The sequence below is a fragment of the Melospiza melodia genome, unplaced genomic scaffold (assembly GCF_035770615.1).
Source record: "Melospiza melodia melodia isolate bMelMel2 unplaced genomic scaffold, bMelMel2.pri scaffold_271, whole genome shotgun sequence".
NCBI lineage: Eukaryota > Metazoa > Chordata > Aves > Passeriformes > Passerellidae > Melospiza > Melospiza melodia.
Window position 1 is genome coordinate 58,694 of NW_026948593.1, and position 27,430 is coordinate 86,123.

Consider the following 27,430-nt stretch of genomic DNA (forward strand, 5'->3'; position numbering starts at 1 on the left):
TCACCCCAAAATCATCACTGACCCCAAATCCATCACCCCCAAACCATCTCGAACCCCAAATCCATCACCCCAAAACCATCTCTAACCCCAAATCCTCCATCCCAAAACCATCTCTAACCCCAAATCCATCACCCCAAAATCATCCTTCACCCCAAATCCATCACCCCAAAATCATCCTTAAACCCAAATCCTCCATCCCAAAACCATCTCCAACCCCAAATCCATCACCCTAAAACCATCCTCAGCCCCAAATCTGTGACCCCAAAACCATCTCAAACCCCAAAACCTCCATCCCAAAACCGTCCTGAACCCCAAATCCTCCTTCCCATATCCCCTAAATCCCCCAAATCTGTGACCCCAAAACCTTCTGTAACCCCAAAACCCTGACCCCAAAACCATCTCAAACCCCAAATCCCTCAAATCCATCACCCCAAAACCAACACCAACCCCAAACCCATCACCCCAAAACCATCATTGACCCCAAACCCCGCTGTGTCCCCCCAGCTCGTCGCTGCCCCCCGGTGCCCGAGGAGCCCCCTGCCCACCTGGGCCAGATCCAGCCCGAGCTCTACAGCCCCGCCGGTGACGCCGAGCCGGGCGGTGCCCGCGGCGGTGGCCCCCGGCGGTGGCCCCGGCGGCGGCCCCGGCGGTGTCCCCGCGTCCCCTCCGTGCGGCCGCCTGCAGGTGTCCCTGCGCTACTCGTACGGCTCCCAGCAGCTGCTGGTGCGCGTCCTGCGCGCCCCGCGACCTGCCGGCCAAGGACTCCAACGGCTTCTCGGACCCCTACGTGAAGATCTACCTGCTGCCCGACCGCAAGAAGAAGTTCCAGACCAAGGTGCTGAGGAGGGACGCTGAACCCCGAGTGGGACGAGACCTTCAGCTTCGGGGTGCCCTTCGCCGAGCTGCCGGCGCGGCGGCTGCACTTCAGCGTCTACGACTTCGACCGCTTCTCGCGGCACGACCTCATCGGGCAGGTGGTGATGGACAACCTGCTGGAGGCGGCCGAGGCGCGGCCCGAGGTGGCCATCTGGAAGGACATCCAGGAGGGCACGGGGGTGAGTGGACGCGGAAGTGTTGGGGAGCGTGTGGGGGACATCACAAGGACCCCAAAACTAAAAAAAACCTGGAAAACCCCATTAAGAAACCCCCAAAAGTTGGTGAGAGACGTGGTGCAGGAGAACCTTCTGGAGATGGTCACCAGAGGGACATCCAGGACTGGGGACGGGTGTGAGTGGACGTGGAAATGGTGGGGAGCCCTAAAAGATTCCAAAACTCCTAAAAATTCCAGAAAAACCCATGGAAAAAAACCCCAGAAATTCATGGGGTAAATGGTGCAGGAGAACCTTCTCGAGATGGTCGCCAGAGGGACATCCAGGAGGGGATGGGGGTGAGTGGATATTGAAGTCTTGGGGAGCCCCAAAAAGATCCCAAAACTCCTAAAAAATCCCAGAAAAAAAAAAAAACCCATGGGGCAAACACAGCTGGAGAACCTTCTGGAGATGGTCACCAGAGGGACATCCAGGAGGGCACGGAGGTGAGTGGACACCAAAATCTTGGGGAACATGTGGGGAACCTCACAAAGATCCCAAAACTCCTAAAAAAATCCCCAAAGAAACACAGAAAAATATGAAAAATTCATGGGGTAAATGGTGGTGCTGGAGAACCTTCTGGAGATGGTCACCAGAGGGACATCCGGGAGGGCACGGGGGTGAGTGGACACCAAAACTGAGGAACCCATCCGGAGAAAGGGAGAACCCCAAAACACCTCAAAACACCGTAAAAAGGGTCATGGGACAGGTGAGGTGAGCAGGTGGTCCTGGAGAACCTTCTGGAGATGGTCACCAGAGGGACATCCAGGAGGGGCATGGGGGTTAGTGGACACTGAAATCCTGGGGAACCCATAAGGAACCTCAAAAAGATCCCAAAACTCCATGAAAAGGGTTATGGGACAGGTGAGGTGAGCAGGTAATCCTGGAGAACCTTCTGGAGATGGTCACCTGAGGGACATCCAGGAGGGGACGAGGATGAGTGGACACCAAAATTGGGGAACCCATAAGGAACATCAAGAGATCCCAAAACTCCTAAAAGGTCCCAAAAAACCCCTCGAAAGTTCTTGAGAGAGGTGGTGCTGGAGAACCTTCTGGAGATGGTCACCTGAGGGACATCCAGGAGGGGACGAGGATGAGTGGACACCTAAATTGGGGAACATCAAAAGATCCCAAAACTCCTAAAAGGTCCCAAAAAAACACCCCAAAAGTTCTTGAGAGAGGTGGTGCTGGAGAACCTTCTGGAGATGGTCACCTGAGGGACATCCAGGAGGGGACGAGGATGAGTGGACACCAAAATTGGGGAACCCATAAGGAACATCAAAAGATCCCAAAACTCCTAAAAGGTCCCAAAAAAAACCCCGAAAGTTCTTGAGAGAGGTGGTGCTGGAGAACCTTCTGGAGATGGTCACCAGAGGGACATCCAGGAGGGGCATGGGGGTTAGTGGACACTGAAATCCTGGGGAACCCATAAGGAACCTCAAAAAGATCCCAAAACTCCATGAAAAGGGCTATGGGACAGGTGAGGTGAGCAGGTAATCCTGGAGAACCTTCTGGAGATGATCACCTGAGGGACATCCAGGAGGGGACGAGGATGAGTGGACACCGAAATTGGGGAACCCATAAGGAACATCAGAAGATCCCAAAACTCCTAAAAGGTCCCAAAAAAACACCCCAAAAGTTCTTGAGAGAGGTGGTGCTGGAGAACCTTCTGGAGATGGTTGTTCAAGGTGGCCATTTTGAGGGACAACCAGGAGGCGCCTGTCCCACCTGTCCCTCACCTGTCCCACCTGTCCCACCCGCAGGAGAAGGCCGACCTGGGCGAGGTGAATTTCTCTCTCTGCTACCTGCCCACGGCCGGGCGCCTCACGGTCACCGTCATCCGCGCCTCCAACCTGCGCGCCATGGACCTCACCGGGTACTCAGGTGGGTGACGGGGGGCACAGGTGTGCCACAGGTGGGATTTGGTCAATAATCTGTGGGGTCTGTGGGGTCTGTGGGGTCTCTATGGGGTCTGTGGGGTCTGTGGGGTCTGTGGGGTTTATGGGGTCTGTGGGGTCTGTGGGGTCTGTGGCGTCTGTGGGGTCTGTGGGGTCTGAGGGGTCTGAGGGGTCTGTGGGGTCTATGGGGTCTGTGGGGTCTGTGGGGTCTGTGGGGTCTGTGGGTCTGAGGGGTCTGTGGGGTCTGTGCGGTCTGTGGGGTCTGTGGGGTCTGTGGGGTCTGTGGGTCTGTGGGGTCTGTGGGGTCTGTGGGTCTGTGGGGTCTGTGGGGGCTGTGGGGTCCATGGGGTCTGTGGGGTCTGTGGGGTCTGAGGGGTCTGTGGGGTCTGTGGGGTTTATGGGGTCTGTGGGTCCATGGGGTCTCTGGGGTCTGTGGGTCTATGGGGGCTGTGGGGTCTGTGGGGTCTGTGGGTCTGTGGGGTCCATGGGGTCTGTGGGTCTGTGGGGTCTGTGGGGTTTATGGGGTCTGTGGGGTCTGTGGGTCTGTGGGTCTGTGGGGTCTGTGGGGTCTCTGGGGTCTGTGGGTCTGTGGGGTCTCTGGGGTCTGTGGGTCTGTGGGGTCTGTGGGTCTGTGGGTCTGTGGGGTCTGTGGGGTCTGTGGGGTCTGTGGGTCTGTGGGTCTGTGGGGTCTGTGGGGTCTGTGGGTCTGTGGGGTCTCTATGGGGTCTGTGGGGTCTGTGGGGTCTCTATGGGGTCTGTGGGGTCTGTGGGGTCTGAGGGGTCTGTGGGGTCTGTGGGGTCTGTGGGTCTGTGGGGTCTCTATGGGGTCTGTGGGGTCTATGGGGTCTGTGGGGTCTGTGGGTCTGTGGGGTCTGTGGGGTCTATGGGGTCTGAGGGGGCTGTGGGGTCTGTGGGGTCTGTGGGGTTTATGGGGTCTGTGGGGTTTATGGGGTCTGTGGGGTCTGTGGGGTCTCTATGGGGTCTGTGGGTCTGTGGGTCTGTGGGGTTTATGGGGTCTGTGGGGTTTATGGTGTCTGTGGGGTCTGTGGGACTGTGGGGTCTGTGGGTCTGTGGGGTCTGTGGGGTCTCTGTAGGGTCTATGGGGGCTGTGGGGTCTGTGGGGGCTGTGGGGTCTGTGGGTCTGTGGGGTCTCTATGGGGTCTGTGGGTCTATGGGGACAATGAGGTCTATGGGGTTTATGGGGTCTGTGGGTGTGTGGGGTCTGTGGGGTCTATGGGGTCTGTGGGGTCTGTGGGTCTGTGGGGTCTGTGGGTTTATGGTGTCTGTGGGGTCTGTGGGTCTGTGGGGTCTGTGGGTCTGTGGGGTCTGTGGGGTCTATGGGGTTTATGGGGTCTGTGGGGTCTGTGGGGTCTGTGGGGTCTGTGGGTCTGTGGTTCTGTGGGGTCTGTGGGTCTGTGGGGTCTGTGGGGTCTGTGGGGTCTGTGGGTCTGTGGGGTCTGTGGGGTCTGTGGGGTCTCTATGGGGTCTGTGGGGTCTATGGGTCTGTGGGGTCTGTGGGGTCTGTGGGTCTGTGGGGTCTGTGGGGTCTGTGGGGTTTATGGGGTCTGTGGGGTCTGTGGGTCTGTGGGGTCTGTGGGTCTGTGGGTCTGTGGGGTCTGTGGGGTCTGTGGGGTCAGTGGGGTCTGTGGGGTCTGTGGGGTCTGTGGGTCTGTGGGGTCTGTGGGGTCTGTGGGTCTATGGGGTCTGTGGGTCTGTGGGGTCTGTGGGTCTGTGGGTCTCTGGGGTCTGTGGGGTTTATGGGGTCTGTGGGTTTGTGGGTCCGTGGGGTCTGTGGGGTCTGTGGGTCTGTGGGGTCCATGGGGTCTGTGGGGTCTGTGGGGTCTGTGGTTCCTATGGGGTCTGTGGGGTCTGTGGGGTCTGTGGGGTCTCCGTGGGGTCTGTGGGGTCTGTGGGTCTGTGGGGTCTGTGGGGTCCGTGGGGTCCGTGGGGTCTGTGGGGTTTATGGGGTCTGTGGGGTCTGTGGGGTCTGTGGGGTCTGTGGGGTCTATGGGGTCTGTGGGTCTGTGGGGTCTGTGGGGTCTATGGGGTCTGTGGGTCTGAGGGGTCTGTGGGGTCTGTGGGGTCTGAGGGGTCTGTGGGGTCTCTGGGTCTGTGGGTCTGTGGGGTCTGTGGGGTCTGTGGGTCTGTGGGGTCTGTGGGTCTGTGGGGTCTATGGGGTCTGTGGGTCTGTGGGGTCTGTGGGGTCTGTGGGTCTGTGGGGTCTGAGGGGTCTGTGGGTCTGTGGGGTCTGTGGGGTCTGAGGGGTCTGTGGGATTGTGGGGTCTGTGGGTCTGTGGGGTCTGTGGGGTCTATGGGGTCTGTGGGGTCTGTGGGTCTGTGGGGTCTGTGGGTCTGTGGGGTCCGTGGGGTCCGTGGGGTCTGTGGGGTCTATGGGGTCTGTGGGGTCTGTGGGGTTTATGGGGTCTGTGGGGTCTGTGGGTCTGTGGGGTCTCTATGGGGTCTGTGGGGTCTGTGGGGTCTGTGGGGTCTGTGGGTCTGTGGGTCTGTGGGTCTGTGGGTCTGTGGGGTCTGTGTGGGTCTGTGGGTCTGTGGGGTCTGTGGGGTTTATGGGGTCTGTGGGGTCTGTGGGGTCTGTGGGGTCTGTGGGGTCTGTGGGGTCTGTGGGTCTGTGGGGTCTGTGGGTCTGTGGGGTTTATGGGGTCTGTGGGGTCTGTGGGTCTGTGGGGTCTGTGGGTCTGTGGGTCTATGGGGTCTGTGGGTCTGTGGGGTCTCTATGGGGTCTGTGGGTCTGTGGGGTCTGTGGGGTCTGTGGGGTCTGTGGGGTTTATGGGGTCTGTGGGGTCTGTGGGTCTGTGGGGTCTGTGGGTCTGTGGGTCTATGGGGTCTGTGGGTCTGTGGGGTCTCTATGGGGTCTGTGGGGTCTGTGGGTCTGTGGGGTCTGTGGGGTCTGTGGGGTCTGTGGGGTCTCTATGGGTCTATGGGTCTGTGGGGTCTGTGGGTCTGTGGGGTCTGTGGGGTCTGTGGGGTCTGTGGGGTCTATGGGGTCTGTGGGTCTGTGGGTCTGTGGGGTCTCTATGGGGTCTGTGGGGTCTGTGGGGTCTGTGGGTCTGTGGGGTCTCTATGGGGTCTGTGGGGTCTGTGGGTCTGTGGTGTCTGTGGGGTCTGTGGGTCTGTGGGGTCTCTATGGGGTCTGAGGGGTCTGTGGGTCTGTGGGGTCTGAGGGGTCTGAGGGTCTGTGGGGTCTGTGGTTCCTATGGGGTCTGTGGGGTCTGTGGGGTCTATGGGTCTGTGGGGTTTATGGGGTCTGTGGGTCTGTGGGGTCTGTGGGGTCTGTGGGGTCTGTGGGGTTTATGGGGTCTGTGGGGTCTGTGGGTCTGTGGGGTCTGTGGGTCTGTGGGTCTATGGGGTCTGTGGGTCTGTGGGGTCTCTATGGGGTCTGTGGGGTCTGTGGGTCTGTGGGGTCTGTGGGGTCTGTGGGGTCTGTGGGGTCTCTATGGGTCTATGGGTCTGTGGGGTCTGTGGGTCTGTGGGGTCTGTGGGGTCTGTGGGGTCTGTGGGGTCTATGGGGTCTGTGGGTCTGTGGGTCTGTGGGGTCTCTATGGGGTCTGTGGGGTCTGTGGGGTCTGTGGGTCTGTGGGGTCTCTATGGGGTCTGTGGGGTCTGTGGGTCTGTGGTGTCTGTGGGGTCTGTGGGTCTGTGGGGTCTCTATGGGGTCTGAGGGGTCTGTGGGTCTGTGGGGTCTGTGGGGTCTGTGGGTCTGTGGGGTCTGAGGGGTCTGAGGGTCTGTGGGGTCTGTGGTTCCTATGGGGTCTGTGGGGTCTGTGGGGTCTATGGGTCTGTGGGGTTTATGGGGTCTGTGGGTCTGTGGGGTCTGTGGGGTCTGTGGGGTCTGTGGGTCTGTGGGTCTGTGGGGTCTATGGGGTCTGTGGGTCTGTGGGGCCCGTGGGGTCTGTGGGGTCTGTGGGTCTATGGGGTCTGTGGGGTCTGTGGGTCTGTGGGGTCTGTGGGGTCTATGGGGTCTGTGGGGTCTCTGGGTCTGTGGGGTCTGTGGGGTTTATGGGGTCTGTGGGTCTGTGGGGTCTGTGGGTCTGTGGGGTCAGTGGGGTCTGTGGGTCTGTGGGGTCTGTGGGTCTGTGGGGTCTATGGGGTCTATGGGTCTGAGGGGTCTGTGGGGTCTGTGGGGTCTATGGGGTCTATGGGTCTGTGGGGTCTGTGGGGTCTGTGGGTCTGTGGGTCTGTGGGGTCTGTGGGGTCTGTGGGTCTGTGGGTCTGTGGGTCTGTGGGGTCTGTGGGGTTTGTGGGGTCTGTGGGGTCTGTGGGGTCTGTGGGGTCTGTGGGTCTGTGGGGTCTATGGGGGCTGTGGGGTCTGTGGGATTTGTGGGTCTGAGGGGTCTGTGGGGTCTGTGGGTCTGTGGGGTCTGTGGGGTCTGTGGGTCTGTGGGGTCTATGGGGTCTGTGGGTCTTTAGGGTCTGTGGGGTCTGTGGGGTCTGTGGGTCTGTGGGTCTGTGGGTCTGTGGGGTCTCTGTGGGGTCTGTGGTGTCTGTGGGGTCTGTGAGGTTTATGGGGTCTGTGGGGTCTGTGGGGTCTGTGGGTCTGTGGGGTCTGTGGGGTCTGTGGGGTCTATGGGGTCTGTGGGTCTGTGGGGTCTGTGGGGTCTGTGGGTCTGTGGGGTTTATGGGGTCTGTGGGGTCTGTGGGGTCTATGGGGTCTGTGGGTCTGTGGGGTCTGTGGGTCTGTGGGGTCCGTGGGGTCTGTGGGGTTTATGGGGTCTGTGGGGTCTGTGGGGTTTATGGGGTCTGTGGGGTCTCTATGGGGTCTGTGCGGTCTGTGGGGTCTGTGGGTCTGTGGGGTCTGTGGGGTCTGTGGGGTCTGTGGGGTCTGTGGGTCCATGGGGTCTGTGGGTCTGTGGGTCTGTGGGGTCTGTGGGGTCTGAGGGGTCTGTGGGTCTGTGGGGTCTGTGGGGTCTGTGGGTCTGTGGGGTTTATGGGGTCTGTGGGGTCTGTGGGGTCTGAGGGGTCTGTGGGTCTGTGGGGTCTGTGGGTCTGTGGGGTTTATGGGGTCTGTGGGGTCTGTGGGGTCTGTGGGTCTGTGGGGTCTGTGGGGTCTGTGGGGTCTGAGGGGGCTGTGGGGTCTGTGGGTCTGTGGGGTCTGTGGGGTCTCTGTGGGGTCTGTGGGGTTTATGGGTCTGTGGGGTCTGTGGGGTCAGTGGGGTCTGTGGGGTCTGTGGGGTTTATGGGGTCTGTGGGGTCTGAGGGGTCTGTGGGTCTGTGGGGTCTGTGGGTCTGTGGGGTCTGTGGGGTCCGTGGGGTCTGTGGGGTTTATGGGGTCTGTGGGGTTTATGGGGTCTGTGGGGTCTGTGGGGTCTGTGGGGTCTGTGGGGTCTGTGGGGTCTGTGGGGTTTATGGGGTCTATGGGGTCTGTGGGGTCTGTGGGGTCTGTGGGGTTTATGGGGTCTATGGGGTCTGTGGGGTCTGTGGGTCTGTGGGGTCTGTGGGGTCTGTGGTGTCTGTGGGGTCTATGGGGTCTGTGGGTCTTTAGGGTCTGTGGGGTCTGTGGGGTCTGTGGGGTTTATGGGGTCTGTGGGGTCTCTGTGGGGTCTGTGGGGTCTATGGGGTCTGTGGGGTCTGTGGGTCTGTGGGGTCTATGGGGTCTGTGGGGTCTGTGGGGTCTGTGGGTCTGTGGGGTCTGTGGGTCTGTGGGTCTGTGGGGTCTGAGGGGTCTGAGGGGTCTGTGGGGTTTATGGGGTCTGAGGGGTCTATGGGGTCTGTGGGGTTTATGGGGTCTGTGGGTCTGTGGGGTCTGTGGGTCTGTGGGGTCTATGGGGTCTGTGGGGTCTGTGGGGTCTGTGGGTCTATGGGGTCTGTGGGTCTGTGGGTCTGTGGGGTCTGAGGGGTCTGTGGGGTTTATGGGGTCTGTGGGTCTGTGGGGTCTGTGGGGTCTGTGGGTCTGAGGGGTCTGTGGGGTTTATGGGGTGTGTGGGGTCTGTGGGGTCCGTGGGGTATTTTGTGGGTCTATGGGGTTTATGGGGTCCATGGATTCCCATGGGTTATTATGGTGCCCTGTGGATTATTATGGGATATTTCGGGGTCTGTGGGACCCCATGGGTTATTATGGGGGTTTTTTGGGTCTATGGGGTTCTATGGCTTATGATGGGTTATATGGGGTGCTATGGGGTCTATGGGGTTCTATGTGCTATTTTGGGCAGCTTTGGGGTTCTATGGGGTGCTATGGGGTCTGTGGGTTATTGTGCGGTTCTATGGATTATTACGGGCTGTTTTGGGGTCCTCTGCGTTATTATGGGGTATTTTGGGGTTCTATAGGTTTTTATGGGGTTCTATGGATTATTATGGGGTTCTATGAGATCTATGGGGTTCCATGGGTTATTATGGGGCGCTATGGGGTCTATGGGGTTCCATGAGTTATTATGGGGTCCTTTGGATTATTATGGGGCACTATGGGGTCTATGGGGTTCCATGGGATATTATGGTGTCCATAGGTTATTATGGGCCGCTATGGGGTTCCATGGCTTATTATGGTGTCCATAGGTTAATATGGGGCGCTATGGGGTCTATGGGGTTCCATGGGTTATTATGGTGTCCATAGGTTAATATGGGGCGCTATGGGGTCTATGGGGTTCCATGGCTTATTATGGTGTCCATAGGTTAATATGGGGCGCTATGGGGTCTATGGGGTTCCATGGGTTATTGTGGTGTCCATAGGTTATTATGGGGTTCTATGGGGTGTATGGGGTTCCATGGGTTATTTTGGTGTCCACAGGTTATTATGGGGTGCTGTGGGGTCAATGGGGTGTGTGGGTTATTATGGTGTCCATAGGTTATTGTGGGGCACTATGGGGTCTATGGGGTGTGTAGGTTATTATGGTGTTCATAGGTTATTATGGGGCGCTATGGGGTCTATGGGGTCTGTGGGTTATTATGGTGTCCACAGGTTATTATGGGGTTCTATGGGGTCTATGGGGTTCCATGGGTTATTGTGGTGTCCACAGGTTATTATGGGGTTCTATGGGGTCTATGGGGTCTGTGGGTTATTATGGTGTCCATAGGTTATTATGGGGTTCTATGGGGTCTATGGGGTTCCATGGGTTATTGTGGTGTCCATAGGTTATTATGGGGTTCTATGGGGTCTATGGGGTTCCATGGGTTATTATGGTGTCCTGGTGTCCATAGGTTATTATGGGGTTCTATGGGGCACTATGGGGTCTGTGGGTTATTATGTTGTCCACAGGTTATTGTGGGGCGCTATGGGGTCTATGGGGTTCCATGGGTTATTATGGTGTCCATAGGCTATTATGGGGTTCTATGGGGTCTATGGGGTTCCATGAGTTATTATGGTGTCCATAGATTATTATGGGGCACTATGGGGTCTATGGGGTTCCATGGGTTATTATGGTGTCCATGGGTTATTATGGGGTTCTATGGGGTCTATGGGGTTCTATGGGTTATTATGGTGTCCATAGGTCATTATGGGGTTCTATGGGGTCTATGGGGTCTGTGGGTTATTATGGTGTCCATTGGTTATTATGGGCTTCTATGGGGTCTATGGGGTTCCATGGGTTATTATGGGGTCCATAGGTTATTATGGGGCACTATGGGGTCTATGGGATTCCATGGGTTATTATGTGATCCATAGGTTATTATGGGGTTTATGGGATGCTATGTGGTTCTATGGGGTCTATGGGTTGTTTTGGGGTGCTATGGGGTCTATCATGGATTATGGGGTCCTATGGGTTCTTGTGGCGTGCTTTGGGGGCACTATGGGGTTTGTGGGGTTCCATGGGGTTCTGTGGGTTATTATGGGATTTATGGGGTTCTATGGATTATTATGGGGCACTATGGGGTCTGTGGGGTGCCATGGGTTATTATGGGGTTCTATGGATTATTATGGGGCACTATGGGGTCTATTGGGTTCCATGGGTTATTATGGTGTCCATAGGTTATTATAGGCCACTATGGGGTCTGTGGGGTTCCATGGGTTATTATGGTGTCCACAGGTTATTATGGGGCGCTATGGGGTTCTATGGGTTATTATGGTGTCCATAGGTTATTTTGGGGTTCTATGGCGTCTATGGGGTTCCATGGGTTATTATGGTGTCCACAGGCTATTATGGGGCGCTATGGGGTCTATGGGGTTCTATGGGTTATTATGGTGTCCATAGGTTATTATGGGGCCCTATGGGGTCTATGGGGTCTGTGGGTTATTATGGTGTCCATAGGTTATCATGGGGCGCTGTGGGGTCTATGGGGTTCTATGGGTTACTATGGTGTCCATAGGTTATTATGGGGTTCTATGGGGTCTATGGGGTCTGTGGGTTATTATGGTGTCCATAGGTTATTATGGGGCACTATGGGGTCTATGGGGTTCTATGGGTTCTATGGGGTTCCATGAGTTATTATGGTGTCCATAGGTTATTATGGGGTTCTATGGGGTCTATGGGGTTCCATGAGTTATTATGGTGTCCATAGGTTATTATGGGGTGCTATGGGGTCTATGGGGTTCCATGGGTTATTATGGTGTCCATGGGTTATTATGGGGTTCTATGGGGTGTATGGGTTCCATGGGTTATTGTGGTGTCCATAGGTTATTATGGGGCGCTATGGCGTCTGTGGGGTGCCATGTGTTATTATGGGGTTCTATGGATTGCTATGGGGTCTATGGGGTCTGTGGGTTCTTATGGTGTCCATAGGTTATTATGGGGGTCTATGGGGTCTGTGGGTTATTATGGTGTCCACAGGTTATTATGGGGTTTTATGGGGTCTCTGGGGTTCTATGGGGCACTATGGGGTCTGTGGGTTATTATGGTGTCCATAGGCTATTATGGGGTTCTATGGGGTCTATGGGGTTCCATGGGTTATTATGGTGTCCATAGGTCATTATGGGGTTCTATGGGGTCTATGGGGTTCCATGGGTTATTATGGTGTCCATAGGCTATTATGGGGTTCTATGGGGTCTATGGGGTTCCATGGGTTATTATGGTGTCCATAGGCTATTATGGGGTTCTATGGGGTCTATGGGGTTCCATGGGTTATTATGGTGTCCATAGGTCATTATGGGGTTCTATGGGGTCTATGGGGTTCCATGGGTTATTATGGTGTCCATAGGCTATTATGGGGTGCTATGGGGTCTATGGGGTTCCATGGGTTATTATGGTGTCCATAGGTCATTATGGGGTTCTATGGGGTCTATGGGGTTCCATGGGTTATTATGGTGTCCACAGGATATTATGGGGCGCTATGGGGTCTATGGGGTTCCATGGGTTATTATTGTGTCCATAGGTTATTATGGGGCGCTATGGGGTCTGTGGGTTATTATGGTGTCCATAGGTTATTATGGGGTGCTATGGGGTCTATGGGGTCTGTGGGTTATTATTGTGTCCATAGGTTATTATGGGGTTCTATGGGGTGTATGGGGTTCTATGGGTTATTATGGGATTTATGGGGTTCTATGGATTATTATGGGGTTCTATGAGATCTATGGGGTTCTATGGATTATTATGGGGCGCTATGGGGTCTATGGGGTTCCATGGGTTATTATGGTGTCCATAGGTTATTATGGGGCGCTATTTGGTTCCATGGGTTATTATGGTGTCCATAGGTTAATATGGGGCGCTATAGGGTCTATGGGGTTCTATGGGTTATTATGGTGTCCACAGGTTATTATGGGGTTCTATGGGGTCCATGGGGTTCTATGGGGTCTATGGGGTGCCATGGGTTATTATGGTGTCCATAGCTTATTATGGGGCGCTATGGGGTTCCATGGGTTATTATGGTGTCCATAGGTTATTATGGGGTTCTATGGGGCGCTATGGGGCCTGTGGGTTATTATGGTGTCCATAGGTTATTATGGGGCGCTATGGGGTCTATGGGGTTCCATGGGTTATCATGGGGTTCCATGGGTTATTATGCGGTTTATTGGATGTTATGGGGTCTGTGGGTTATTATGGGCTGCTTTGGGGGTCTACGGGGCCCCATGAATTATTATGGGGTGCTTTGGCGTCTATAGGGTCCTATTGATTATCATGGTGTATTTTGGGGTTCTGTGGGGTTTTATGGGATCCGTGGGGTTCCATGGGTTATTACGGGGCCCCATGGATTATTATGGAGTATTTTGGGGTTCTATGGGGCCCCATGGATTATTCTGGGGCCGCTCCGGGGTTCCATGAGGTGTGTGGGGCCCGCAGACCCGTACGTGAAGGCGTCGCTGATGGCCGAGGGCCGGCGGCTGAAGAAGCGCAAGACGTCCATCAAGAAGAACACGCTGAACCCCAACTACAACGAGGCGCTGGTGTTCGACGTGCCCCACGAGAGCGTGCACCACGTCAGCCTCACCATCGCCGTCGTCGACTACGACTGGTGCGCACTGGGAGCACTGGGACGGGCCTGGAGAGGTTTTGGGGTGATTTTGGGGGGATTTGGGGTTGTTTTGTTGGGGGTTTGGGGCATTTGGGGTCATCCCGGAGCAATGGGACGCTCCTTGGTTGACGTCCTCCATGAGAGTGTCGACATCGTCGTCATTGCTGGGTTGAACTGGTTTGTACTGGGAGGTCTTTGGAGGGAATTTTGGGGTCTTTGTGGTGTCCTGGAGAGGTTTTAGGGTGATTTTGGGGCGTTTTGGGGCATTTGGGGTCATCCCGGAGCAATGGGACGCTCATTGGTTGACGTCCTCCATGAGAACATCAACGTCGTTGCCATTGCTGGGTTCAACTGGTTTGTACTGGGAGGGCTCCTGGATGGAGTTGGGGGGGTCTTCAGGAATCTCCTGGGGTTTTTGGGTGGATTTCTGGGGATTTTGGGGCATTTGGGGTCATCCCGGAGCAATGGGGCGCTCCTTGGTTGACGTCCTCCATGAGAGCGTCAACGTCATCATCATTGCTGGGTTGAACTGGTTTATACTGGGAGGTCTTTGGAGGGAATTTTGGGGTCTTTGTGGTGTCCTGGAGAGGTTTTGGGGTGATTTTGGGGGATTTTGGGGTCATCCCGGAGCAATGGGACGCTCCTTGGTTGACGTCCTCCATGAGAACATCGACGCCGTCGCCATTTTTGGGTTCAACTGGTTTGTACTGGTTTGTACTGGGAGGTCTTTGGAGGGAATTTTGGGGTCTTTGTGGTGTCCTGGAGAGGTTTTGGGGTGATTTTGGGGGGTTTTGGGGCATTTGGGGTCATCCCGGAGCAATGGGACGCTCATTGGTTGACGTCCTCCATGAGAACATCAACGTCGTTGCCATTGCTGGGTTCAACTGGTTTGTACTGGGAGGGCTCCTGGATGGAGCTGGGGGGCTCTTCAGGGATGTCCTGGGGTTTTTGGGGGGATTTTTGGGGATTTTGGAGCATTTGGGGTCATCCCGGAGCAATGGGACACTCCTTGGTTGACGTCCTCCATGAGAACATCGACGTCGTCGCCATTTTTGGGTTCAACTGGTTTGTACTGGGAGGTCCTGGGAGGTCTTTGGAGGGAATTTTGGGGTCTTTGTGGTGTCCTGGAGAGGTTTTGGGGTGATTTGGGGGGATTTTAGAGCATTTGGGGTCATCCCAGAGCAATGGGACGCTCCTTGGTTGATGTCCTCCATCAGGGCATCGAAGTCATCATCATTGCTGGGTTCAACTGGTTTGTACTGGTTTGTACTGGGAGGTCTTTGGAGGGAATTTTGGCGTCTTTGTGGTGTCCTGGAGAGGTTTTGGGGTGATTTTTGGGGGATTTTGGAGCATTTGGGGTCATCCCGGAGCAATGGGGCGCTCCTTGGTTGACGTCCTCCATGAGAACATCAACGCCGTCGCCATTTTTGGGTTCAACTGGTTTGTACTGGGAGGGCTCCTGGATGGAGCTGAGGGGCTCTTCGGGGATCTCCTGGGGTTTTTGGGGGGATTTTTGGGGATTTTGGAGCATTTGGGGTCATCCCGGAGCAATGGGACGCTCCTTGGTTGACGTCCTCCATGAGAGCGTCAACGTCATCATCATTGCTGGGTTGAACTGGTTTGTACTGGGAGGTCCTGGCAGGTCTTTGGAGGGAATTTTGGGGTCTGTGTGATGTCCTGGAAAGGTTTTGGGGTGATTTGGGGGGATTTTGGGGTCATCCCGGAGCAATGGGACGCTCTTTGGTTGATGTCCTCCATGAGAACATCGACGTCGTCGCCATTTTTGGGTTCAACTGGTTTGTACTGGGAGGTCCTGGGAGGTCTTTGGAGGGAAATTTGGGGTCTTTGTGGTGTCCTGAAGAGGTTTTGGGGTGATTTTGGGGGATTTTGGAGCATTTGGGGTCATCCCGGAGCAATGGGACACTCCTTGGTTGACGTCCTCCATGAGAACATCAACGCCGTCGCCATTTTTGGGTTCAACTGGTTTGTACTGGGAGGGCTCCTGGATGGAGCTGGGGGGCTCTTTGGGGATCTCTTGGGGTTTTTGGGGGGATTTTTGGGGATTTTGGGGCATTTGGGGTCATCCCGGAGCAATGGGGCGCTCCTTGGTTGACGTCCTCCATGAGAGCGTCAACGTCATCATCATTGCTGGGTTGAACTGGTTTGTACTGGGAGGTCCTGGGAGGTCTTTGGAGGGAATTTTGAGGTCTTTGTGGTGTCCTGGAGAGGTTTTGGGGTGATTTGGGGGGATTTTAGAGCATTTGGGGTCATCCCAGAGCAATGGGACGCTCCTTGGTTGATGTCCTCCATCAGGGCATCGAAGTCATCATCATTGCTGGGTTCAACTGGTTTGTACTGGTTTGTACTGGGAGGTCTTTGGAGGGAATTTTGGCGTCTTTGTGGTGTCCTGGAGAGGTTTTGGGGGGATTTTGGGGGATTTTGGAGCATTTGGGGTCATCCCGGAGCAATGGGACGCTCCTTGGTTGACGTCCTCCATGAGAGTGTCGACATCGTCGTCATTGCTGGGTTGAACTGGTTTGTACTGGGAGGTCTTTGGAGGGAATTTTGGCGTCTTTGTGGTGTCCTGGAGAGGTTTTAGGGTGATTTTGGGTGGTTTTGGGGCATTTGGGGTCATCCCGGAGCAATGGGATCCCCCTTGGTTGACGTCCTCCATGAGAACATCAACGTCGTTGCCATTGCTGGGTTCAACTGGTTTGTACTGGGAGGGCTCCTGGATGGAGTTGGGGGGGTCTTCAGGAATCTCCTGGGGTTTTTGGGTGGATTTCTGGGGATTTTGGGGCATTTGGGGTCATCCCGGAGCAATGGGGCGCTCCTTGATTGACGTCCTCCATGAGAGCGTCAACGTCATCATCATTGCTGGGATGAACTGGTTTGTACTGGGAGGTCCTGGCAGGTCTTTGGAGGGAATTTTGGGGTCTTTGTGGTGTCCTGGAGAGGTTTTGGGGTGATTTTGGGGGATTTTGGGGTCATCCCGGAGCAATGGGACGCTCTTTGGTTGATGTCCTCCATGAGAACATCGACGTCGTCGCCATTTTTGGGTTCAACTGGTTTGTACTGGTTTGTACTGGGAGGGATCCTGGATGGAGCTGGGGGGGTCTTCAGGGATCTCCTGGGGTTTTTGGGGGGATTTTTGGGGATTTTGGGGCATTTGGGGTCATCCCGGAGCAATGGGACACTCATTGGTTGACGTCCTCCATGAGAGCGTCAACGTCATCATCATTGCTGGGTTGAACTGGTTTGTACTGGGAGGTCCTGGCAGGTCTTTGGAGGGAATTTTGGGGTCTTTGTGGTGTCCTGGAGAGGTTTTGGGGTGATTTTGGGGGGTTTTGGGGCATTTGGGGTCATCCCGGAGCAATGGGACGCTCCTTGGTTGACGTCCTCCATGAGAGCGTCAACGTCATCATCATTGCTGGGTTGAACTGGTTTGTACTGGTTTGTACTGGGAGGTCTTTGGAGGGAAATTTGGGGTCTTTGTGGTGTCCTGGAGAAGTTTTGGGGTGATTTTGGGGGGTTTTGGGACATTTGGGGTCATCCCGGAGCAATGGGACTCTCATTGGTTGACGTCCTCCATGAGAGTGTCGACATCGTCGTCATTGCTGGGTTGAACTGGTTTGTACTGGGAGGTCTTTGGAGGGAATTTTGGGGTCTTTGTGGTGTCCTGGAGAGGTTTTGGGGGGATTTTGGGGTCATTTTTGGGGATTTTTGGGGTGATTTTGGGGTATTTTGGGTCCTGCAGAATGGGGATTTTTTTGGGGTATTTTTGGGGTGGTTTTGGGGTCATTTTTGGGGTGATTTTGGGGTATTTTGGGTCCTGCAGAACCGGGATTCTTTTGGGGTATTTTGGGGGTGATTTTGGGGTCATTTTTGGGGTGATTTTGGGGTATTTTGGGTCCTGTAGAACCGGGATTTTTTGGGGTATTTTGGGGTGGTTTTGGGGTTTTTTGGGGTGGTTTTGGGGGAGATTTTGGGGTCATTTTTGGGGATTTTTGGGGTGGTTTTGGGGTATTTTGGGTCCTGCAGAACGGGGATTTTTGGGGTGATTTTGGGGCTGATTTTGGGGTTTTTTTGGGGTGCCCCTGACCCCTGTGACCCCCCCAACGACAGCATCGGGCACAACGAGGTGATCGGGCTGTGCCGCGTGGGCAGCGACGCCGACGGCCCCGGGCGCGAGCACTGGGCACAGATGTTGGCGAACCCCCGAAAACCCATCGAGCACTGGCACACCCTGGTGGAGGTCAGGGCACCCCAAAAACCCCCTGGGGACCCCCAAAAACCCCCAGGATCCCATAGGGACACCCCAAAACCCACAGGGACCCCATAGGGACCCCCAAGCCCATCGAGCACTGGCACACCCTGGTGGAGGTCAGGACCCCCCAAAACCCACTGGGGACCCCAAAAAACCCCCTTGGGACCCCCAAAAATCACCCCAGGACCCCCCAGAACCTTTTGGGAGTCCCCCCAAACCCCCGGGATCCCATAGGGACACCCCAAAACCCACAGGGACCCCCAGACCCCATAAGGACCCCATAGAAACCCCAAGCCCATCGAGCACTGGCACACCCTGGTGGAGGTCAGGACACCCCAAAACCCACTGGGGACCCCCAAAAATCCCCTTGGGACCCCCCAGATCCTTTTGGGACACCCCCAAACCCCCTGGATTCTACAGGGACACCCAAAACCCACAGGGACCCCCAGACCCCATAGGGACCCCATAGGGACCCCCAAGACCCCTGACCCTGGTGGAGATCAGGGCACCCCAAAACCCCCTGGGGACCCACAAAAAATCTCCTTGGGACCCCCAAAAATGTCCTTGGGACCCCCCCAGAACCCCCCAGGACCCCCCAAACCCCCAGGATCCCATAGGGACACCCCAAAACCCACAGGGACCCCCCAGAACCCCATAGGGACCCCATAGGGACCCCCAAGCCCATCGAGCACTGGCACACCCTGGTGGAGGTCAGGACACCCAAAACCCCCTGGGGACCCCCAAAAATTCCCTTTGGGACCCCAAAAATCCCCCCCGGGACCCCCAAAATCCATTGGATCCAATAAGGACACCCCAAAACCCATCAGGAACCCCCAGACCCCATAGGGACCCCATAGGGACCCCCAAACCCATCGAGCTCTGGCACACCCTGGTGGAGGCCAGGACACCCCAAAAACCCCCTGGGGACCCCCAAAAAACCCCCTTGGGACCCCCAAAAATCACCCCGGGACCCCCCAAAACCCCCCGGGATCCCACAGGGACACCCCAAAACCCACAGGGACACCCCAGACCCCATAGGGACCCCATAGGGACCCCCAAGCCTCCTGACCCTGGTGGAGGTCAGGGCACCCCCAAAACTCCCCTGGGACCCCCAAAAATCCCCTTTGGACCCCAAAAATCCCCCCGGGACCCCCAAAATCCATTGGACCCAATAAGGACACCCCAAAACCCATCAGGAACCCCCAGATCCCATAGGGACCCCCAAACCCATCGAGCACTGGCACACCCTGGTGGAGGTCAGGGCACCCCAAAAACCCTGGGGACCCCCAAAAATCCCCTTGGGACCCCCAAAAATCCCCAGGATCCCATAGGGACACCCCAAAACCCCCAGATCCCATAGAGAACCCCCAGACCCCATAAGGAGCCCATTGGGATCCCCCTGACCCATAGAGACCCCTGACCCCATTGGGAACCCCAAATCCCCATAGGGACCCCCCTGACCCCATTGGGACCCCCCTGACCCCATAGGGACCCCTGCGACCCCCCCCTGACCCATTGGGGACCCCCAAATCCCCATTGGGACCCCTGACCCCACTGGGACCCCCAGAAGCCCAAAGGGGGCCTCGGGATCCCTGACAGCGTCCGTCTGTCCTGTCCCCGTGTCCGTCTGTCCCCGTGTCCGTCCGTCTGTCCTGTCCTGTCCCCGTGTCCGTCTGTCCCCGTGTCCGTCCGTCTGTCCTGTCCTGTCCCCCGTGTCCGTCTGTCCCGTGTCCGTCCGTCTGTCCTGTCCTGTCCCCCGTGTCCGTCTGTCCCCGTGTCCGTCCGTCTGTCCTGTCCTGTCCCCGTGTCCCCCCGTCTGTCCGTCCCTGTCCATCCGTCTGTCCCCATATCCCCGTCCCCGTGTCCCTCTGTCCCTCCCCGTCCCCGTGTCCGTCTGTCCGTCCCTGTCCGTGTCCCTCTGTCTGTCCTGGTGTCCCTGTCTGTCTGTCCGTCTGTGCCCCCCACCCCGTCCATCTGTCCCTGTGTCCCCGTGTCCGTGTGTCCCCGTGTCCGTCCCCATGTCCCTGTCCCTGTGTCCCCGTGTCCGTGTGTCCCGTGTCCGTCCCCGTGTCCCCCCGTCTGTCCGTCCCTGTCCATCCGTCTGTCCCCATATCCCTGTCCCTTTGTCCCTCTGTCCCTCCCCGTCCCCGTGTCCCTCTGTCCCTGTCCGTCTGTCCGTCCCTGTCCGTGTCCCTCTGTCTGTCCCGGTGTCCCTGTGTCCGTCCGTCTGTCCCTGTCCCTGTGTCCCTGTGTCCCCGTGTCCATCTGTCCCTGTGTCCGTCCGTGTGTCCCTGTGTCCGTCTGTCCCTGTCCCTGTGTCCCCGTGTCCGTGTGGTCCCTGTGTCCGTGTGTCCCTGTGTCCGTCCCATGTCCCTGTCCCTGTGTCTGTCCGTGTGTCCCTCTGTCTGTCCCTGTGTCCATCCCCATGTCCGTCTGTCCCTGTGTCCCTGTGTCCGTCCCCATGTCTGTGTGTCTGTGTGTCCGTGTGTCCGTGTGTCCCTGTGTCCCCTGTGTCCATGTGTCCCTGTGTCCATCCCCATGTCCGTGTGTCCCTGTGTCCATCTGTCCCTGTGTCTGTCCCCATGTCTGTCTGTCCGTGTGTCCGTGTGTCCGTGTGTCTGTCTGTGTGTCCATGTGTCCGTCCCCATGTCCATCTGTCCCTGTGTCTGTCTGTCCGTGTGTCCGTGTGTCCCTGTGTCCCTGTGTCCGTCTGTCCGTGTGTCCGTGTGTCCCTGTGTCCCTGTGTCTGTCCCCGTGTCCGTCCCTGTGTCCCCCTGTCTGTCCTTGTCCATCCGTCTGTCCCCATCCCTGTCCCCGTGTCCGTCTGTCCCTGTGTCCGTCTGTCCCTCTGTCTGTCCCCGTGTCCCTGTGTCCGTCTGTCCCCGTGTCCCTGTGTCCGTGTGTCCGTGTGTCCGTGTGTCCGTGTGTCCGTGTGTCTGTCCCCGTGTCCGTCCGTCCGTCCCAGGAGAAGGCTCTGTCCAAGGCGGCCCCGCGGGACAAAGCGGCCCCGAGAGAGGCGCTGGGCCCGCCCTGAGCGGTGAGAGCCAAACTGGGGAAACTGGGACGGACTGGGACAAACTGGGATAAACTGGGAGGGACTGGGAGGGACTGGGATAAACTGGGACGGACTGGGAGGGACTGGGATAGACTGGGATAAACTGGGAGGGACTGGGAGGGACTGGGATGGACTGGGAGGGACTGGGATGGACTGGGAGGGACTGGGATGGACTGGGATAAACTGGGACGGACTGGGACATAACTGGGAGCCAGACTTGGACAAACTGGGATAAACTGGGAGGGACTGGATAAACTGGGATAGACTGGGACAAACTGGGATAAACTGGGAGGGACTGGGATGGACTGGGATAAACTGGGACAAACTGGGAGGGACTGGGATAAACTGGGATAAACTGGGATGCACTGGGATAAACTGGGACAAACTGGGACGGACTGGGATAGACTGGGACAAACTGGGATAAACTGGGAGGGACTGGGAGGGACTGGGATGGACTGGGGAAACTGGGATGGACTGGGAGGGACTGGAGCCAGACTGGGATAAACTGGGAGGGACTGGGAGCCAAACTGGGAGCCAAACTGGGAACACTGGGATAAACTGGGAGCCAAACTGGGGAAACTGGGAGGGACTGGGAGCCAAACTGGGGAAACTGGGATGGACTGGGACAGACTGGGATCCAAACTGGAGCACTGGGATGGACTGGGATGAACTGGGAGCCAAACTGGGGAAACTGGGAGGGACTGGGACAGACTGGGATGAACTGGGATAAACTGGGAGCCAAGCTGGGAGGGACTGGGAGCCAAACTGGGGAACACTGGGAGCACTGGGAGCCAAACTGGGAGGGACTGGGATGGACTGGGAGCCAAACTGGGGAACACTGGGAACACTGGGAGCCAAACTGGGAGGGACTGGGATAAACTGGGAGGGACTGGAGCCAAACTGGGGAAACTGGGATGGACTGGGATGGACTGGGATGAACTGGGATGAACTGGGATCCAAACTGGGAGGGAACTGGGAATTCCCATTTTCATACTGGGATGACGCTGGGCCATACTGGGAGTTCCCATTTCCACATCGCTCCCACACTGGTCCATACTGGTTTATACTGGGAGTTCCCAGTATACCGGTATACCGGTATACCGGAGTTCCAGTTCCATACCAGTCCACGCCACTCCATACTGGTCCATACTGGTTCATACTGGTTCATACTGGTCTGTACTGGTTTATGCTGGTCCATACTGGTTTATACTGGGAGTTCCCATTTCCACATTGCTCCACACTGGTCCGTACTGGTCCATACTGGTTTATGCTGGTCCGTGCTGGTCCACACTGGTCCGTACTGGTTTATACTGGTTTATATTGGTCCATACTTGTCCATACTGGTTTATACCATTCCATACCGGTCCATACTGGTTTATACTGGTCCATACTGGTCCATACTGGTCCATACTGGTTCATACCAGTTTATACCAGATTATACACTCCATACTGGTTTATACTGGTCCATACCAGTCCATACTGGTTTATACCAGTCTATACTGGTCCATACTGGTTCATACCGGTTTATACCAGATTATACCACTCCATACTGGTTCATACTGGTCCATACCATTCCATACCACTCCATACTGGTTTATACTGGTTTATATTGGTCCATACTTGTCCATACTGGTTTATACCAGTCCATACTGGTTTATTACTGGTCCATACTGGTCCGTACTGGTTCATACCGGTTTATACCAGATTATACCACTCCATACTGGTTTATACTGGTCCATACCATTCCATACTGGTTTATACCATTCCATACTGGTCCATACTGGTCCATACTGGTTCATACCAGTCCATACCATTCCATACTGGTTTATACCATTCCATACCAGTCCATACTGGTTTATACTGGTTTATACTGGTCGGTACTGGTCCCGGACCAGTATAAACCAGTATGGAGCAGTTTATACTGGCCTTTACCGGTCCATACTGGTTCATACTGGTCTGTACTGGTCCATACCGGTCCATACTGGTCTGTACTGGTTTATACCATTCCATACCGGTCCATACTGGGCCATACCAGTCTGTACTGGTTTATACTGGTCCATACTGGTTTATACTGGTCCGTACCGGTCCATACTGGTCCATACCAGTCCGTACTGGTCCATACTGGTCCATACTGGTCCGTACCAGTCCGTACCGGTTTTATACTGGTCTGTACTGGTTTATACCAGTTTATACTGGTCCATACCATTCCATACTGGTTTATACTGGTTTTTACTGGTCCATACCATTCCATACTGGTCTGTACTGGTCTATACTGGTCCGTACCATTCCATACTGGTCTATACTGGTTTATACTGGTCTGTACTGGTTTATACCATTCCATACCAGCCCATACCATTCCATACTGGTCTATACCGGTCCGTACCATTCCATACTGGTTTATACTGGTTTATACTGGTCCATACCATTCCATACCATTCCATACTGGTCTATACTGGTTTATACTGGTCTGTACTGGTTTATACCAATTTATACTGGTCCATACCATTCCATACTGGTCTGTACTGGTCTATACCGGTCCGTACCATTCCATACTGGTCTATACTGGTTTATACTGGTTCGTACTGGTTTATACCGTTCCATACCAGCCCATACCAGTCCATACTGGTCTATACTGGTCTATACTGGTCCGTACCATTCCATACTGGTTTATACTGGTCTATACTGGTCCGTCCCATTCCATACTGGTCTATACTGGTCTATACCGGTCCGTACCATTCCATACTGGTCTATACTGGTCCGTACCATTCCATACTGGTCTATACTGGTCTATACCGGTCCGTACCATTCCATACTGGTCTGTACTGGTCTATACTGGTCTGTACCATTCCATACTGGTTTATACTGGTCCGTACCATTCTATACTGGTCCGTACCATTCCATACTGGTTTATACTGGTCTATACTGGTCTATACTGGTCCGTACCATTCCATACTGGTCTATACTGGTCCGTACCATTCTATACTGGTTTATACTGGTCTATACCGGTCCGTACCATTCCATACTGGTTTATACTGGTCCGTACCATTCCATACTGGTTTATACTGGTCTATACTGGTCTATACCGGTCCGTACCATTCCATACTGGTTTATACTGGTTTATACTGGTTTATACTGGTCTATACCGGTCCGTACCATTCCATACTGGTTTATACTGGTTTATACTGGTCTATACCGGTCCGTACCATTCCATACTGGTTTATACTGGTCTATACTGGTCTATACCGGTCCGTACCATTCCATACTGGTCTATACCGGTCCGTACCATTCCATACTGGTCTATACTGGTCCGTACCATTCCATACTGGTTTATACTGGTCTATACCGGTCTGTACCATTCCATACTGGTTTATACTGGTTTATACTGGTCTATACCGTTCCGTACCATTCCATACTGGTCCATACTGGTCTATACCGGTCCGTACCATTCCATACTGGTTTATACTGGTCTATACTGGTCTATACTGGTCCGTACCATTCCATACTGGTCTATACTGGTCTATACCGGTCCGTACCATTCCATACTGGTTTATACTGGTCTATACTGGTCCCGCAGGGCGGAGCCGCCGGGCCGAAGCCATGGGGGCCCCCCCGGCCCCCCCCGGGCCCCCCCCGGGCCCCCCAAGACACGGGGGGGCCCCGCCCCCCCCCACTGTGAACCCCAAAAGTACCGGGGGGGGTGGGGGGGGGGAGGGGAACCCCCCCCCAAAAAAAAAATGGGGCTCCCCCCCCGCCCCTCCCCCACCCCCCCCCCCCCCACCGTGTGTGTCAGTTCGTGATTGGGGGGGACCCCAAAAATGGGGAGGGGGACACCAAAAATGGGGAGGGGGACACCAAAAATGGACCCCAAAAAAGGGAACCCGGATTGGGGGAGGGACCCCAAAATGGGACCCCAAAAAAGGGACCCCAAAAATAGGAAACCCTAAAAAAGGGACCCCAAAAATGGGATTGGGAGACCCCAAAATGGGACCCCAAAAAAGGGACCCCAAAAAATGGGAGGGGGACCCCAAAAATGGGGAGGGGGACCCCAAAAACGGACCCCAAAAATAGGGAGGAGGACACCAAAATGGACCCCAAAAAAGGGACCCCAAAAAAAGGAAACCCTAAAAAAGGGACCCCAAAAATGGGAACCCGGATTGGGGGAGGGACCCCAAAATGGGACCCCAAAAAAGGGACCCCAAAAATGGGAAACCCCAAAAAAGGGACCCCAAAAATGGGAACCCAAAATGGAACTGGGGGACCCCAAAATGCGACCCTAAAAAGGGTCCCCAAAAAAAGGAAACCCTAAAAAAGGGACCCCAAAAATAGGACCCCAAAATGGGACCCCGAAATGGGAGTGGGGGGACCCCAAAATGGGACCCCAAAAAAGGGACCCCAAAAAGAGACCCCAAAAATGGGAACCCAAAATGGGATTGGGGGAGGGACCCCAAAATGGGACCCCAAAAAAGGGACCCCAAAAAGAGACCTCAAAAGGGGACCCCAAAAAGGGATCCCAAAAAAGGGAGGGAGGACCCCCAAAAAAGGGACCCCCAAAAAAAGGATCCCAAAAAAAGGGTTCCCAAAATGGACCCCAAAAAAGGGACCCCAAAAAAAAGGAAACCCTAAAAATGGGACCCCAAAAATGGGAACCCAAAATGGGATTGGGGGACCCCAAAATGGGACCCTAAAAAAGGAAACCCCAAAAAAGGGACCCCAAAAATGGGAACCCAAAATAGGACTGGGGGAGGGACCCCAAAATGGGATCCTAAAAAAGGGACCCCAAAAAGAGACCTCGAAAGGGAACACCAAAAAAAGGGATCCCCAAAAAAGGGAGGGAGGACCCCAAAAAAAGGAAACCCCAAAAAAAGGGATCCCAAAAAAAGGGTTCCCAAAATGGACCCCAAAAAAGGGACCCCAAAATGGACCCCAAAACAGGGACCCCAAAAAAAAGGAAACGCTAAAAAAGGGACCCCAAAAATGGGAACCCAAAATGGGATTGGGGGACCCCAAAATGGGACCCTAAAAAAGGAAACCCCAAAAAAGGGACCCCAAAAATGGGAACCCAAAATGGGATTGGGGGAGGGACCCCAAAATGGGACCCCAAAAAAGGGACCCCAAAAAGAGACCTCAAAAGGGGACCCCAAAAAGGGATCCCAGAAAAGGGAGGGAGGACCCCCAAAAGAGGGACCCCCAAAAAAAGGATCCCAAAAAAAGGGTTCCCAAAATGGACCCCAAAAAAGGGACCCCAAAAAAAAGGAAACCCTAAAAATGGGACCCCAAAATGGGATTGGGGGACCCCAAAATGGGACCCTAAAAAAGGGACCCCAAAAAAAGGAAACCCCAAAAAAGGGACCTCCAAAAAGGGACCCCAAAAAAGGGACCCCAAAAAGGGACCCCAAAAAAGGGACCCCAAAAAAGGGACCCCAAAAAAAGGGACCCCAAAAAAGGACCCCAAAAAAGGGACCCCAAAATGGGAACCCAAAAAGAAAGCCCAAAAAGGGACCCCAAAAAAGGGACCCCAAAAAGGGACCCCAAAAAAAGGGACCTCCAAAAAGGGACCCCAAAAAAGGGACCCCAAAAAAGGGACCCCAAAAAGGGACCCCAAAAAAAGGGACCTCAAAAAAGGGAACCTAAAAAGGGACCCCAAAAAAGAGACCCCAAAAAGGGAACCCAAAATGACCTCGGGGTGTCTCCCCCCACCAAAAAAAAGGGACCCCAAAAAAGGGACCCCAAAATGGGAACCCAAAAAAGGGACCCCAAAATGGGACCCCAAAAAATGGACCCCAAAAAGGGACCCCAAAAATGGGAACCCAAAATAGGGACCCCAAAAAGGGACCCCAAAAAGAAACCCCAAAAAGGGACCCCAAAAAAGGGACCCCAAAAAGGGAACCCAAAAAGGGACCTCAAAAAAGGGAACCTAAAAGGAGACCCCAAAAAGGGACCCCAAAATGGGAACCCAAAACAGGGACCCCCAAAAAGGGACCCCAAAAAAGGGACCTCAAAATGGGACCCCAAAAAAGGGACCCCAAAAAAGAGACCCCAAAATGGGAACCCAAAATGACCTCGGGGTGTCTCCCCCCACCAAAAAAAAGGGACCCCAAAAAAGGGACCCCAAAAAGGGACCCCAAAAAGAAACCCCAAAAAAGGGACCTCAAAAAAGGGACCCCAAAAAGGGACCCCAAAAAAGGACCCCAAAAAAGGGACCCCAAAAAGGGAACCCAAAAAGAAAGCCCAAAAAGGGACCCCAAAAAAGGGACCCCAAAAAGGGACCCCAAAAAAGGGACCTCCAAAAAAGGGACCCCAAAAAAGGGACCCCAAAAAAGGGACCCCAAAAAGGGAACCCAAAAAGAAAGCCCAAAAAGGGACCCCAAAAAAGGGACCCCAAAAAGGGACCCCAAAAAAAGGGACCTCCAAAAAAGGACCCCAAAAAAGGGACCTCAAAAAAGGGACCCCAAAAAGAAACCCCAAAAAGGGACCTCAAAAAAGGGACCCCAAAAAGGGACCCCAAAAAAGGACCCCAAAAAAGGGACCCCAAAAAAAGGGACCCCAAAAAAGGGACCCCAAAAAAAGGGACCTCCAAAAAGGGACCCCAAAATGGGAACCCAAAAAAGGGACCCCAAAAAGGGACCCCAAAAAAGGGACCTAAGAAAGGGACCCCAAAATGGGAACCCAAAAAAGGACCCCAAAAGGGGAACCCAAAAAAGGGACCCCAAAAAGGGACCCCAAAAAAGGGACCCCAAAAAGAAACCCCAAAAAGAAACCCCAAAAAGGGACCCCAAAAAAGGAACCCCAA

The 27,430-nt window shown here is 55.0% G+C and overlaps 1 protein-coding gene across 1 annotated transcript in view; it reads left to right on the forward strand.

The window, feature by feature from the left end:
* Positions 1-24,259, forward strand: part of LOC134433832 (synaptotagmin-3-like) — a 31,508-nt gene extending 7,249 nt beyond the window's left edge. The window contains 8 exon segments of the mRNA XM_063182539.1: positions 397-741; positions 743-847; positions 849-1,055; positions 2,852-2,972; positions 13,147-13,318; positions 17,444-17,573; positions 20,551-20,622; positions 24,215-24,259. Of these exon segments, the coding sequence (XP_063038609.1) occupies positions 397-741; positions 743-847; positions 849-1,055; positions 2,852-2,972; positions 13,147-13,318; positions 17,444-17,573; positions 20,551-20,619 (1,149 nt within the window). The 3' untranslated portion in view covers positions 20,620-20,622; positions 24,215-24,259.
* Positions 24,260-27,430: the final 3,171 nt, after the last annotated feature.